The sequence below is a fragment of the Gallinula chloropus genome (genome assembly GCF_964237585.1).
Source record: "Gallinula chloropus genome assembly, chromosome: 9".
Classification (NCBI taxonomy): domain Eukaryota; kingdom Metazoa; phylum Chordata; class Aves; order Gruiformes; family Rallidae; genus Gallinula; species Gallinula chloropus.
In genome coordinates, this window is record NC_140094.1 from 17,123,439 (window position 1) to 17,136,011 (window position 12,573).

General features: G+C 47.5%; 1 protein-coding gene across 2 annotated transcripts in view; it reads right to left on the reverse strand.

The window, feature by feature from the left end:
• The window catches only part of SPG21 (SPG21 abhydrolase domain containing, maspardin), a 36,097-nt gene extending 23,879 nt beyond the window's left edge, over positions 1–12,218 (reverse strand). For both annotated transcript variants that reach the window (XM_084267983.1, XM_084267984.1), the window contains exons 1-10: positions 12,136–12,218; positions 8,708–8,801; positions 4,772–4,933; positions 3,940–4,020; positions 3,247–3,392; positions 2,625–2,733; positions 2,063–2,170; positions 1,548–1,688; positions 1,122–1,240; positions 11–159 (exon numbers count right to left, since the gene is read on the reverse strand). In XM_084267983.1, coding sequence (XP_084124109.1) covers positions 15–159; positions 1,122–1,240; positions 1,548–1,688; positions 2,063–2,170; positions 2,625–2,733; positions 3,247–3,392; positions 3,940–4,020; positions 4,772–4,933; positions 8,708–8,770 — 1,074 coding nt within the window. In that variant the 5' untranslated portion in view covers positions 8,771–8,801; positions 12,136–12,218 and the 3' untranslated portion in view covers positions 11–14. The remainder of the gene's footprint in view (positions 1–10; positions 160–1,121; positions 1,241–1,547; positions 1,689–2,062; positions 2,171–2,624; positions 2,734–3,246; positions 3,393–3,939; positions 4,021–4,771; positions 4,934–8,707; positions 8,802–12,135) is intronic.
• Between the last annotated feature and the right edge of the window lie 355 nt (positions 12,219–12,573).

The window sequence follows — 12,573 nt, forward strand, 5'->3', positions numbered from 1 at the left end:
CTTTACTTACCTCATCAAGGGTGTCCAGCACTTGGGTGTTGGATGTGTTTGTAACTTCTCTGCGAGGGTGGGAAGTCACGGGAACATGTCAGGGCTGCCACATCATCCTTTTGGAACCGACCTGTGTCATCGTTCATGTTCTGACTCTTCATGAAAAGTCTGTGAGAAGAGCATTAACACACACTGTTTATAAATATACATTAACATGCACGTACTGTTTGTAAATCCAGTCAGGAATCCTTTAATCCCTTGGTTACAGTGTGAAGAGGGTCAGTGGTTATCTCCACCGCCTCTGAGAAGGCCCCACAGCTTCCTTAAATCCCCATTTAAGATGTAATGCTTCCTATTTATTTTTTACAGTGATTCCAGGGGAAAACACCACCTGTGTTTCAATAAATCCAGATTTTACCCTTCAATTTGCATGTTGTCTTAATCATTCTTTATTAAAAAGAACACTACATAATTCTTTAGAGCTAAGCCAGCGCAGCCTTTATAACTGAAGTGGATTCAAGCAGTGAATTCCTTTCTAGAGGTGGCTGCAGGGTATGTGGCTCTTCTCTCAGAGGCAGAACAAGAGACACTTGCTGAAATTCCAGTTTTATTGAAAACCCCTTTTTGAACAGCAAGAAAGTTAAAAATTCAACCGCTTTATTTCAAATAGAAACAAACTTACAACACAACATAGGAAGCAAATAAGTGATGGCAACAGTGGCACTTAAACATCCTTTAAATCAAATATTCAACAAAAATATATGTTGGCTTATAAGTACATGATCTGTGTGTGGCAATATATACAGCTGAGTGAAAAATATAAAAAAAAAGAAATACTGTTCTGCTTAAGAACGTGACAGCGAAGACTTTGGTAGCAAAAATGTCTTTGTTTTTAAAACTGTAGTCTTCAGAGAGGCCTCCTCCAATTCAAAGACTAAAGGTTAAACATAGCTATCCCATCACGTGGCTGGAGGTGACTGTCCGCGGGCAGGTCACTGACTATCGATCCTCTGGGAACCGCACAGTGATAATCGGCCAGCGCCAGGGCACAGGCAGAGCGGGCGCAGCTGACTGTACACAGGGAGGACCACCAACCCGATCCCTCGTTTTCACCAGTGCTCCAAACCTACTGCTCGTCGTGCTCGTTGCTGGTGTGAAGACTGATCTTCTGGACTTCCAGCTCTTCTGCGCTGACCATGGAGGGATCGATGGCTGCGTACCGGGTACCGTGGAACTGCAGCAAGTGGATCTGTTGGACATGGAAAGTGACACTGAAGGAGGTGTAGGAGCATAAGGTGCTACCAAAAGAGAAACATTCCTTCCCAGTAGTTTTTGTGAGGATTACTGACAGCTCTTGGTGCAAGAGTTCAGAGGAAGGAAGGAGGAAGTCCTCCGCAGATGTGGCTGCTCCCAGGCCTGCCCTTCCACATCAGCCATCCAGGAGAGGGAGCAAATGGAGCTCAGGCATGTGAGAAACAGAAGGGAGCAAGAAAGGAGCTCCCTACTGTGGTTCTGGTCACGCGCTTTAGTAGTTGGGTTTGGATGCAGAGACTCACTTGGATGTAGAGGTTGACCTCAGCACTCCTGCAGAGATAGGGGAAGTTGCCTCCTGTTTTGAGATGAGCCCTCCTGGCGTTAGGATACAGCTTATACATCTCCTCTTTTGCTTCAGTCGAAAGCGCGCTCTGGTCGAACACCTACGTAACAAGCTACAGCAGTTAGTTCTGAGTCTAATCAGTTTGCTTATTTAATCAGACTAGGTAAGTGCTGGTCCTAGAAGGGATTCTCAGCTTCTCTGTGGAACAGCATTAATGACACAGAAAACAAGCAAACACATTAGGCATTGACAGCTAGAAAGCAAATGCTGAGATACATAAACATGGCTGTGTTGCCCCACAGAACATCCAATCCAGGATTTAACACGGAGCAATCACTGTTCTGCCCAGTCAGAAGACGGCTTATCTAAACACCAAGTTAGACACTGCTAGTGTGTTTTAAGTTGCTAACAGAATATCCAGGCCCCACCCACCAATGGTGTTCAAATAAAAGGATTACATTGAACTTAACTTACATCCATAATGGTTACAGGGATGTCTCGAATTTTATGAGGTTCTACATAGGAGTTCTGGCAGTTGAGGGTAAGTCTTGAAGCGAGCTCGCTCTGGCCCAGACTCTCCAGCTTTCAGCAGAGAGAAATACTGATTAATGACATATTTCACTGCAGGAAGTTAATGCAATGTTATCGATACAGCCAAAGAGAACTCAGCTCGGGTTTCATGGGAAACATGACCACGCTTCAGATGAAGATTACAGCTCCAATTTAGTGTCTCCAATTTTGTCTCTGCATGAGACAAATGCTTAAAACACATGCCATTAGCTGCTCCTGTCTCCAGAGCACTGCATACAGATGTATCCCAGCCCTTCTTCCTCATCCACCTCAGTTTCTCAACTCCCTCTCTCCTGATCTTTGCAAACAGACCGAGCCGTAAGGGGCTGCAACTGTCTCCCTGGCATGGATCCGACCCTTACTCCTCCCTGCTGGGTAAGTACATGATGCAAGCAGCAGAATTATCTCCAGCCTCCTGCTAAATACAGAGATCGACATCAGAGCCACAGAGTACACGGCTACCTACCCTGTCCACCATGAAATCAATCCCATCGGCCATTTCAGGATCTAGAGGACCAGAGGCAAAATTCCCAAGGACAATTTTTTTCAGCATAAAAGCAGGCATCAGCCAAAAGCTAGAACAGAAACAAGATGTAACAAACCTTCAAGCACCCAGGACTCCAACATTAAGATGCTTTCTTGTGAGCACTCCCTTTCCTTGCACTGACTTTGGACTTTAACGTAAGTAAAATCCCAAAGAAGCTTTATGAGCCCTGGTGGAAAACCTTGTGGGTAGATGCTTGAAAAGCTCCAAGAGGCTTAGTCTTTCATCACAAGAGTGTATTTTAAACATGGTAACACCTTTCTTACTGTAAATGGTTTTGCTAGAAAACAGGCAGAGTTCTTAAGTCTAACCACACATCCACACAGGGTCACAAGATGATCCCTCTGTCAAATTCCATGCTCCCAACTGTGAAACTTTCCATTTTCCTTATGGCATGGCTTTGAAAGTCACAAGTATCCCATCCCTGCACCTGCCTCACCCAAGCTGCAAACAGGTTAGACACACGTCCAACCAGGTCAGCACCACATTTCATTGCAAAATAATTAACACCACAAATCTGACTGCTTGTCTCAGCCCTCCTTACCTGTTTGCTGTCCATGTCTGATTGAAGATGGAAGTGTCACTGAAGGAATTACACAGGATCAGAGATTGAACTCTGGGAGATTTGTGTGTGTATTCAGCAAATTTTTGCGCCAGAAAGCCTCCCAGAGAAGCTCCAAAAAGGTGAACCTAATTCAAGGTAAAAACCAGATCAGGTTACATTTGTGAAATAACTGACCTTGAAGCACAATGTTTCATTGCAAAAATAAGTCATTCAAGCTTTACCCTGTCCTCATAACCCAGTTTTTAAGTCAAATCCTTTTTCATTCAGCTTCTGGTTTTATGCATGATATAAATACCAAAGAAAAGGAAGTGTTTCCAGGTCACAGGTCTAATTTATTTACTTAGTAAGATCAAGAACAAACTCAAACGTTTCACTTTGCCTTTAATAACTATTCCAAGCCAAGATACTTTATTGTGGTACCACACAAGGGTCTCAGGAAAAAATAGTTAACCCATACAGTGTAATAAGCACAGGCCAGCAGCTGAATTTAGACTAAGCATGACAAGAACATTCACCTTCAAAAATAAACCTATTTCAAAAGTAAAATTGCAACGCAACCTCTATTTACAGCTATGGTTTTGTGCTATACACACTTGCTCTGAAATGAAACTCTTTCAAATGTTGGGTTTTTATTGCAACTACACATTGGTTTCCTCATCTCAGAGCACTCACTTTATCCAACTGAAGGTGGTCCAGCAATTTTCGGAATCCATCACAGAACTCGAGGTGATCCCAGTACACCGGGTACTGCAACTAAAAGAATGCAGAGTTAGAAAAAGCTGGTCTCTGGTACCTGTCAGCTGTCTGCATGGAAGTCACCCCAATTCTCTCATTCAAGGTTTCAGGACAGCAACCTCTCCTGTATTGGGAGGCTCCAGCTCTGCAGTAAAGTCCCTATGGCCAGAGGGTGCAAACACCTCCTCTTCCCTTGCACAAAAATACACAGAGCAAGTTTGTTGGGGAAAGTGCAGCATTGCTGTGTTTTGTAATCAGGGCAGGGAGAGGCTGGAATGATCCCTCAGCAATTCCAAATGAAATCATTAACTGCTGCTAGGGAAATCAGGACTCCTAAAGCCACAGAGATACTGTTGTAGAAGTCCATTGTTGAGCTCTGGGAAGCCGCAAAAAGCATGCTGTCAGGATTTTAGGGATTGCCTTGGCATTTGCAGCCAGGCAGGCTAAGAACCAGGTTATCCACCAGCCCGAAGGAAACATGGAAAACCTGAACTGACCCATATGTTTGTCTCATGGCTACAAAAGATCCAGCTAGAGGCAAAGATGGCTGGGGGGAAAAAACACAAGGGGAAAAAACAGAGACATTAATAACATGTGTGTACAAGGCTCTGGGTAAATGCTGCCATAAACTAGAGCAGCTCCCAGCCTGGATCTGCATGCTACATACTCTGGAGTACAACTCAGAATGAGGGTTTTTGGTTCACCTCCATTATCCAACTTCCAATTAGAGCAACAAGCACGAGTATGCCATAAGACTGAGAATACTCACAGTGATAACTCTGTAGCCCCATCCAGTCAGCGCCAAAATCTGCTGGAAAAACACATCTGCAGTTCCACTTACAGGAGGGAGGAATATGAGAGGGCACCGAATGGTCCTGGGTCCTGCATCGTACAGTGACCAGACTTTACTGTCATCATCATCTACTATTATCTGGGAAAAAGAGAGGCACAGTGGGGGAAAAGAAACACACGAGACAAATTAAGCTCCTCAGCCAGCTTTCAGGATTGTGCCTATAAAATTCCTGTCATCTAGTAAATATAATACTCCATACCCCTTTAAACACCACCATTTCTCACTCCTCTTTACAATAGCTTTCTCCTCTAAGGCTGATTACTAACTGGAATTACTATGTTAGTGTGAACACTGCTGGAAACAAGAGCTACAGCCATGCACTGTCAGTACAAATACTTTGTGTGTCCTGAAACAAGCTGGGTAATGAATGCTGCACTGGGAAGAGTCGGCAGCAGCATAATACATGACATCTTACAGGGCTCATCCCTCTGCAGGTGACTGGAGAAACATGACAAGAGCTGAAAGCCTTGGTTAGATTGTGGGTATGTCTGGATCTGAGAATCCATGGTGAATCAAGCCACAGGAACAACAAGGCTGTGCCCAAAGGACCAGGTCTGTGCAATAGTGCACAAGCAGAAGAGCATGCTTGGGAAAGCAGCCGCCGTGCCATGGCCCAGGAGAGACTCAGGTCAGTTCTAGGTCCTGAGAGTAACAGCTGGAGGCTGGAAGAGCCAGTGCTGCCCCTGGGCACAGCTTTTTAAACAGCCAGCAGCATTTGCAATCACTGGACAAAAGGTGTTACAGCTCTGGACACACACGAGCCTATGGAAGTAAGCAGCTAACACCACAAATTAGTGATCTGAAACAGCTATTAGCAGCAGGCTGCCAGAAACAGCCACACACGACTCCCAAAGCTGCCCTGCAAAGGAAAACGCTTCCATCATCTGGCAGCAGCTGGGGAGTGTCTGGAGTCCCCAGGACACACGACTGGCCAAAGGAGATTATTCACAAGTGAGCTGCTACCCTCAACGAGCAGTTCCTCATACAGCACCCATCTCCAGGCAGAAGTTTGGGCACAAGTAGTATCTTTAATGGTACAGAATTAGGTAAAGGTCTTTTTTTCTAGCAATGCTGCAGCCTGACTTGCTTTTACAGGGCCTCTTCTACCAGCAAAGTGTTTCATTCATTTAGGATGCTCTAAGACAGTAGGAGGGTGCAACTCATACCAGATCAACAAGCACAAACCTCTGGGGAAAGCCTGCGTCACACAGGATTTCATCTCCTCTGCATCAAGATTTTATAGCTTTTCAAATAACAATATAAAAGCACAATTCACTTTCCCCTCACCACAGTTAATCTTCTTAGGGAATCAGAGGAGAACAGAGTATCACAAATCAGATTTGCCTGACGAACAAATCTGCTTGCAATAAAGCCAGTATTTCAGGCTCTGAGAGCATGTGAGAAGTCACATGATGCTGTTTTGTAAAGTCTCCACAAAAAAAAACCCAACACACAACAAGGTTGCATACCAGAGCTTCCAGACCACTGAAACCATTTAAAATAATCCTCATATAAAGACCTTCTGACCCCCCAAAACCAACGCCCTGCACACAACTGGAGCTCTGGGCCTTGCTGCTCTCAGCTGTCATCCCACCAGTGATTTTGGGTTGGCTCAGAGTAGCTGTCAGTGGCTATTGAAAAGTTTAGGAGAGTTTCCAAAGGTGAACCACACTCCTTGAGTGGTTAACTGCTAATTTGAAAGGTCACCAGCCTTTTTCTTGTTCTGAATGATCAATTGAGATCATCTACAGTTTACATAAAGGGTAAAATTCCAACTTCACAAAGGGCAAAACTACCCCCAAGCTGAGCAGAATTAAGGTGTCCCCTGCTGAAGGCTTCAAGGGAGGACTTGGCAAAGACAGCAAGCAGTGTATGCCAATGAAGGCTCCCAAGCAAAACTAAAGACTTAATTTACAAGTGTTGATTTCTATGCTGCACTTCCTGACAAGAGCAGGAAGCGTGATGGTGCCATACATTTCCTGCTCCTGTCAGAAGGAACATCTCAACCTGGTTTTGAACAAACAGCTCTGGCTTCTCTTCTTGAGGCCAGTAACGGGTCTTCACCAGCAGCAACGATGGTTGGTCACACCATCCTCTGTACTGCACGTGCTTTGCCTGTACTTTTGGGGGGATAATGCAAGCAAATGTTTTCCTAAAGACTGCTTCAAAGATTAATTACATCTTCAAGTTGTGCTCTTTTCCTCCCCCCCCCCCCCCCACCCCTCCCTCCAGAAACCAGCACTAGTTTATTTCTACCTTCTTCATACCCCACATCACCACTGTGGCATCACTTTCTTTTTGAGTAGGTATTTCAGGTCAACAGCAGCTTCAGTTTACACATGTCCATGTTTATGAAATCCTGAGCAGCCAGCAGCAGCTGAAGGCAGCGACCCCCAGCAGCAAGCTGCAGTGTCAGACAGCCCCCACAGCAACACATTCTGTTTTAATCACAACCTGCAGCTCCTATCATTTGCTGTACTGCATCCCATAAAGCACTGCCTCGGAGCACCCACACGCCTTTCCACTGAAATACAGGCTCTGGGCTTTGCTGGTGAGGCACAACCAGCCCCAGCAGATTTGGTACTGGTCAGGAACAGAAAGAAACTAGACAGCCAGAGCCTAGAGAGAGTACATGTAGTCAGCAGCAATAGATCCTTCCTTTGCTGAAGAGACTGGCAAAAATGAGTGAGAAACCCTGAAAAGTCCTACAGTCCTTCCATAGAGGTAATGTCTTAGAGAAAAGTACACACCACTCAGTGGAAGAATGTTAGGCACATTTAAGTGTCATTCCTTATAGGTTTGGGGACACAGCCCCTTTTGATTGGTCTAACAGCATCCAACTCCCTATCAAAAGAGGTAATGCTGCTCTCACCTCTGCTGCCAACACCATGCACGTGTTCCTGCAGCCCACACAGCCATCAGATTAGGGAACCAAACCAGTTGGAAGTCAGAGCAAAACCAGGCTGTAAAAACACCCCTGAGCAAGGCAGGTCACTGACTCTGCTCAACTTGTACTGTTAAAAGAGCCTGCAGGAGCAGCAGGCTGAGGGGTGAAGGCGCATCTGTCCTTCAGGCCAGGCTGCTGCTGTAACCAACAGCCCCAAGCGAGCCTTATCAGCACAGGTACTACACAAGAGCCAGCCCATGTGTAGTCAGGAGCTATGTACCAGTACAGCACTCTGTGCCCTCTGCCACTTGGCACGTGGAGAGCAGGAGTTGGAACACTACCCACCTCAAACACTGCTGCGATTCAGTGAAATGGAGAAATCCAAGGGAGAGGGAAGAGGTTGGACAGCATAATTAAGCAGAAGACATCTAAAAGACAGGCAGTGGAATAAACCTTTTGGTTTTTCCAACCCTGACTAAAGCATCTTCCCACTGTGTGCAGCCTGACTGCCAAGAAGTTGCTTTCAGACACTGCTTCAGCGATGGGTAGGAACAGCAGAGGTGGCTCTGGCAGTACAGGTCAGCTGCCCTGCCTTGGTGCAGCACATGCAGGCAGCTCTGCCAGAGCCCACACGCACAGTCCCCAGCACATGCTATTTCCTTGGAATCCCCTAGAATCCCTTTGGAATTCCCTGGTGCAGCTGGCACCAGGACACCAGGCACTGCTGCTGTTGCTTGCAAATGTGAGCCTCTGTTCCCCAACAGCACATGCAAATGACTTCCAAGCAGCATGTGAAAATCAAGAGCGTGCCTTCATACACTTGTATGACATGTGGGACAACAGTTCAGGAGATAAACCAGGTCACTAACACAGCCACAACTGCTCTGCATTTACCAAACACCCTAGAGTCTTCCCCACTACAAAGCAGGAGGCATCACCCACAAGTCGATTGCAGCTGTACATACCTTTTTAAGAGGAACTGTGCTTCTGAACCAGTTATAGTCAGGAGAGACTTTAATCTCTCCCATGATGTTTAGACAAAACTCAATTTAGGTCAGCCTGGAAAAAAAGAAACAAAGGTATAAATCAATACATGAGCTTTTCTGCAGGCAGCACCCAAAAGCTGTGCTCCACATGCAGAGCATTTGCAGAGTGAGTTTGCTCTTATCAGCTGGTTGTCCTACCTCTGGCTCATGCCAAATTTACTTATCCTCAGTTTTCATCACAAGCCATTTAATTATTCTCCCAAGAGGCAGTCACCTGACTGCACAGTCACTGTGTCAGCCCTCTTATGAAATGAGGATGCTTTTGTAACTGCATTCCCATGTAACAGTTGCAGAGAACGACAACTGCACCGCAGGCTGTAAGGGGCTTAAGAAGCTAACACGTGTTTTCAGTTTGGCTTTAACTTATCAAGCACTCCAAATTTGTATCTGATAATTGTTCATACAATTCTCTCTCCAGTTCAGACACTGGACTGATGTTATTTCACAAGCCCACTGTCAAAGTATTGAAACCACCTTCTTCCACCTCAGCGTAACTGACCCAAAGGAGTCCCAGAGCACGTTACAAACATCAGCTGATCCGAGGCTTCATTTACAAAAGAGCCTTGAAGTTTCAATTCCATCCACACAGAATCTGACTCCTGTCAGGAGTTACCAACAAAGATATCTTTGAAGCACACCAATTCATACAGAACAAATCGACTCAGAGTTAGTGGCATCCCTGTGTGGCCCAAATTCAGAATGCCCTATCTCCCACAACAAGAGCATCTTATAATACTCCATTAATTTGTAATAAACACTTAGGTGACTTCTGGATCTAACTCACTTTTTTAAAGCAGTGAGAGACCATTAGCTTCCATTTATATAGCAGATGGCATCAAACAGTTTTGAAGCCTGCAGACTCAATAGCTTTACCCTGAAAACCAACCGCCTCAGGAGATTGTTTCCATGCATTCACACACAGCGCCGAGCGCAATAAAACAAAGCAACTTTTGCTCTTGCTACTTAACAGTTGCCAAGTATAAATCAATAGGTTTTGTGTCTTAATTCTTCATAAAATAAAACCTCAGTATGTTCTGAGAGGCGCTCTGATTCATTTCTCCCTGCAGGAAAGCTGCTGGCAGGCAGGTTTAACCAGCTTATTGGGCTACAGTTGGATTAACAGTTACTTACAATTTCCTCATCTTTCTGTTTTCATTCCCCATTTTCCAAGTAGAGAAAACATGAATTTTAAAAGGGAAAGTACTTTCTAAATTGCAACACAAATCTTCCACAGAGCATGTGATAAACCTTTTTGCATCTAACAAGGGTGTCAGAGGTAGGAAATTCAGCCACAGGGCCGCTGTTTCAATTTTGCATGCCTTTGTTTTGGTGCTTGCAACAATTTTTCTGCTCTTTGCCATGTTCTGGCTGTAGATATAATTACAGCAGAGGATAAAGCATATCTATTTCACCAGGCCCCAAGGCAGAGTGGACACAAAGACATTGGTTTAGAGCACTAAGGGGATCAAGTAGGTCATTAGAGAAAGGAAACAGCAATTCAGCCTAGCAATCCCTTCCCATAACCACATATCAACTAGTTTTCAAGAAGCTATTCAGCAACCCACAGCGTGACAAAACTGTGGCAGAACTAAAATACAGCAAATTCCTTAAAACAACACATTCTCTTTGAGTGCTCTCTTAGAACAGGGTCAGGAAGCACATGTGATGGTCAGAGCCTCACTACACCAGGCACTGTACAGACACAGAGGCACGGGGTGGGTGGGGGTAAGACTTTCTGCTGGTAATTCTGGCTGCCATAAAGGGTGGGGAATCTCTTCCTGCTGTGAGCACCTCAGTTTTTCTGTCATCTCAGCCTTTCAGCACCATTAAACTCATTTATGGATTAGCACATTACTTGGGGGCGTGATGCTGTCTATCATTAGGTTGGGTAAGGAATGGGCACGACGCAGATGAACTCTGTCTGGTCAGGGTACCTCAGCTCACACCACAGCAGGTTAAGAGTTCACATGAAACCTCAATTTTGAGCTTCCCAGTTCGCCTGCTACTGCTCTGGGAAGGAAAACGCTGGTCACCAGCACCTGGGCTAACTCCCCCCACAGCTTCTCTCTTCTAAAGACAGCATCTTGTAGGCATCTGCAATCCCTCCTCCTAAGGGCTGCTCCCCTTTTGAAGCATTTAAACTTTTTTCTTTGATTATACATTTTTTGTTTTTACTGAACTCAATGCCCTATTACTTTTTTTCCCCCCCCTTGGCACAGAAATGCAGCCTTAAACTTGTCCACACAAGTACTCATGTTGACAACAACTATGTGTTCTTCCAGCCACAGGAAAGATGAACCATGAACTCAGAACAGGGAACTGGTCACTGATGGGAACTCAAATCAAAAAGTACCTGATGCTGTTCGTGACCCTGCCTCTAAAGGCTTGAGTTTCATTTTTAGTGAAACCACACAACCTGAAAAACTCTAATTCCTCTAAAGGAAGCATCACCATGGATGTGTTCAGAGCATATTATCCTTCTCCTTGCAAGTTATCCCCACTACTCTAGTACCACTTCCAATCTGTTAGCAATTTAGAAGGGGTTTGATCCTGCCACCGGAGAGGAAACCCTGCCAGCACAGATTGGAGAGTGGCAGCTCACTCCTCTCCCCTGCACCATGTCTGCCTTGCAGCAGCTGTCCTGTTGTGTTGGCCACACAGTGCCCACTCCCTCAGGCAGAGAGACCTGAATCAGCACCGAGAGCTGCCGGGGACTGCAGGCAAACACCAAGAGATGCAGGGGAGACACCATGGCTACGGGTGCTTTGCGAATGCCAAATAGAGGCAACAGGGAATAAAAGTTACAGATAAGCAGGACCCAGCAGAGCAGGCACCTTTCCCTCTTCCCCAGCGCTGTTCCCACCGACCCCTGCCCCACCACCCCTCCTCAACCACAGCCAGCCCACCCAGCTTTGCACAGAGAAGAGGGCAAGACCCCACTCGGTGCCACCGGCACAGGCTCTCCTCCCCGCAGCACAGGCTGAGACCCCCATCCCGGGGAAGGCAAACCCCCAGCGCAGGGCTAGGCTTTGGGCTCCCTGCTGGGCCGAGTCTCCCCCCTGGGGCCCCTCCACGACCGCGATAACCCTGCTTGGTCCCGACAGCTCCTCACAGCCCCCCGACCCCTCAGGCACAGCCTCGTCCGGGGTAACGCTGTGCCGATGCCTCAGAACCCATCCCGGCCTCCTCAGGGCCCAGCGGCCCCTCAGCAGCCCGCCTCGCCCTGGGCCCTCAGGGCCCGCCCGGCCCCTCAGAGCCCCCTCCCCAACGCGGGGCCCTGGGGAGCGGGGCAGGCCTCCCTCCAGAAAGACACCACCCCACTCCCCTCCGCCCGCCACGGGCCTCACCGGCTCGGCAGGGCCCGGGGACGGCGGGGACACAGAACCGCCGCTCTCCTCCTCCTCCTCCACCCCCGCTGCAGCCAAGCGGGACACCCGCCGCCGGCGGCTCCTACTTCCGGGTGCTGCGCCCGCGCCGCCCACGTGATAATGGGGAGGAGCGCGGGCGGGGCGGAAAGCGAGCGACCGCCATTGCTGCCGAGGCGGAAGTAAGCTACCAGGGCGCCATCGCTACCGAGGCAGAAGTCACGTGCCCATGCGGCGGGGCGGTGATTGGTCGGCGGGGCGTGAGGCGCTGCGGCCGCCATTACCGCCCCTAGGGCGGGAGCGTCGCGGGGGCTGGTTGTTGCCGGTTTCCCGCCCTTTGGCCGGTTCCTCACAGGACGGGTGAGGCGCTGCGGCGCTGCCATGGCGCGTCAGTCCGCTCCCCGCTGCTGCTCGCTGCCC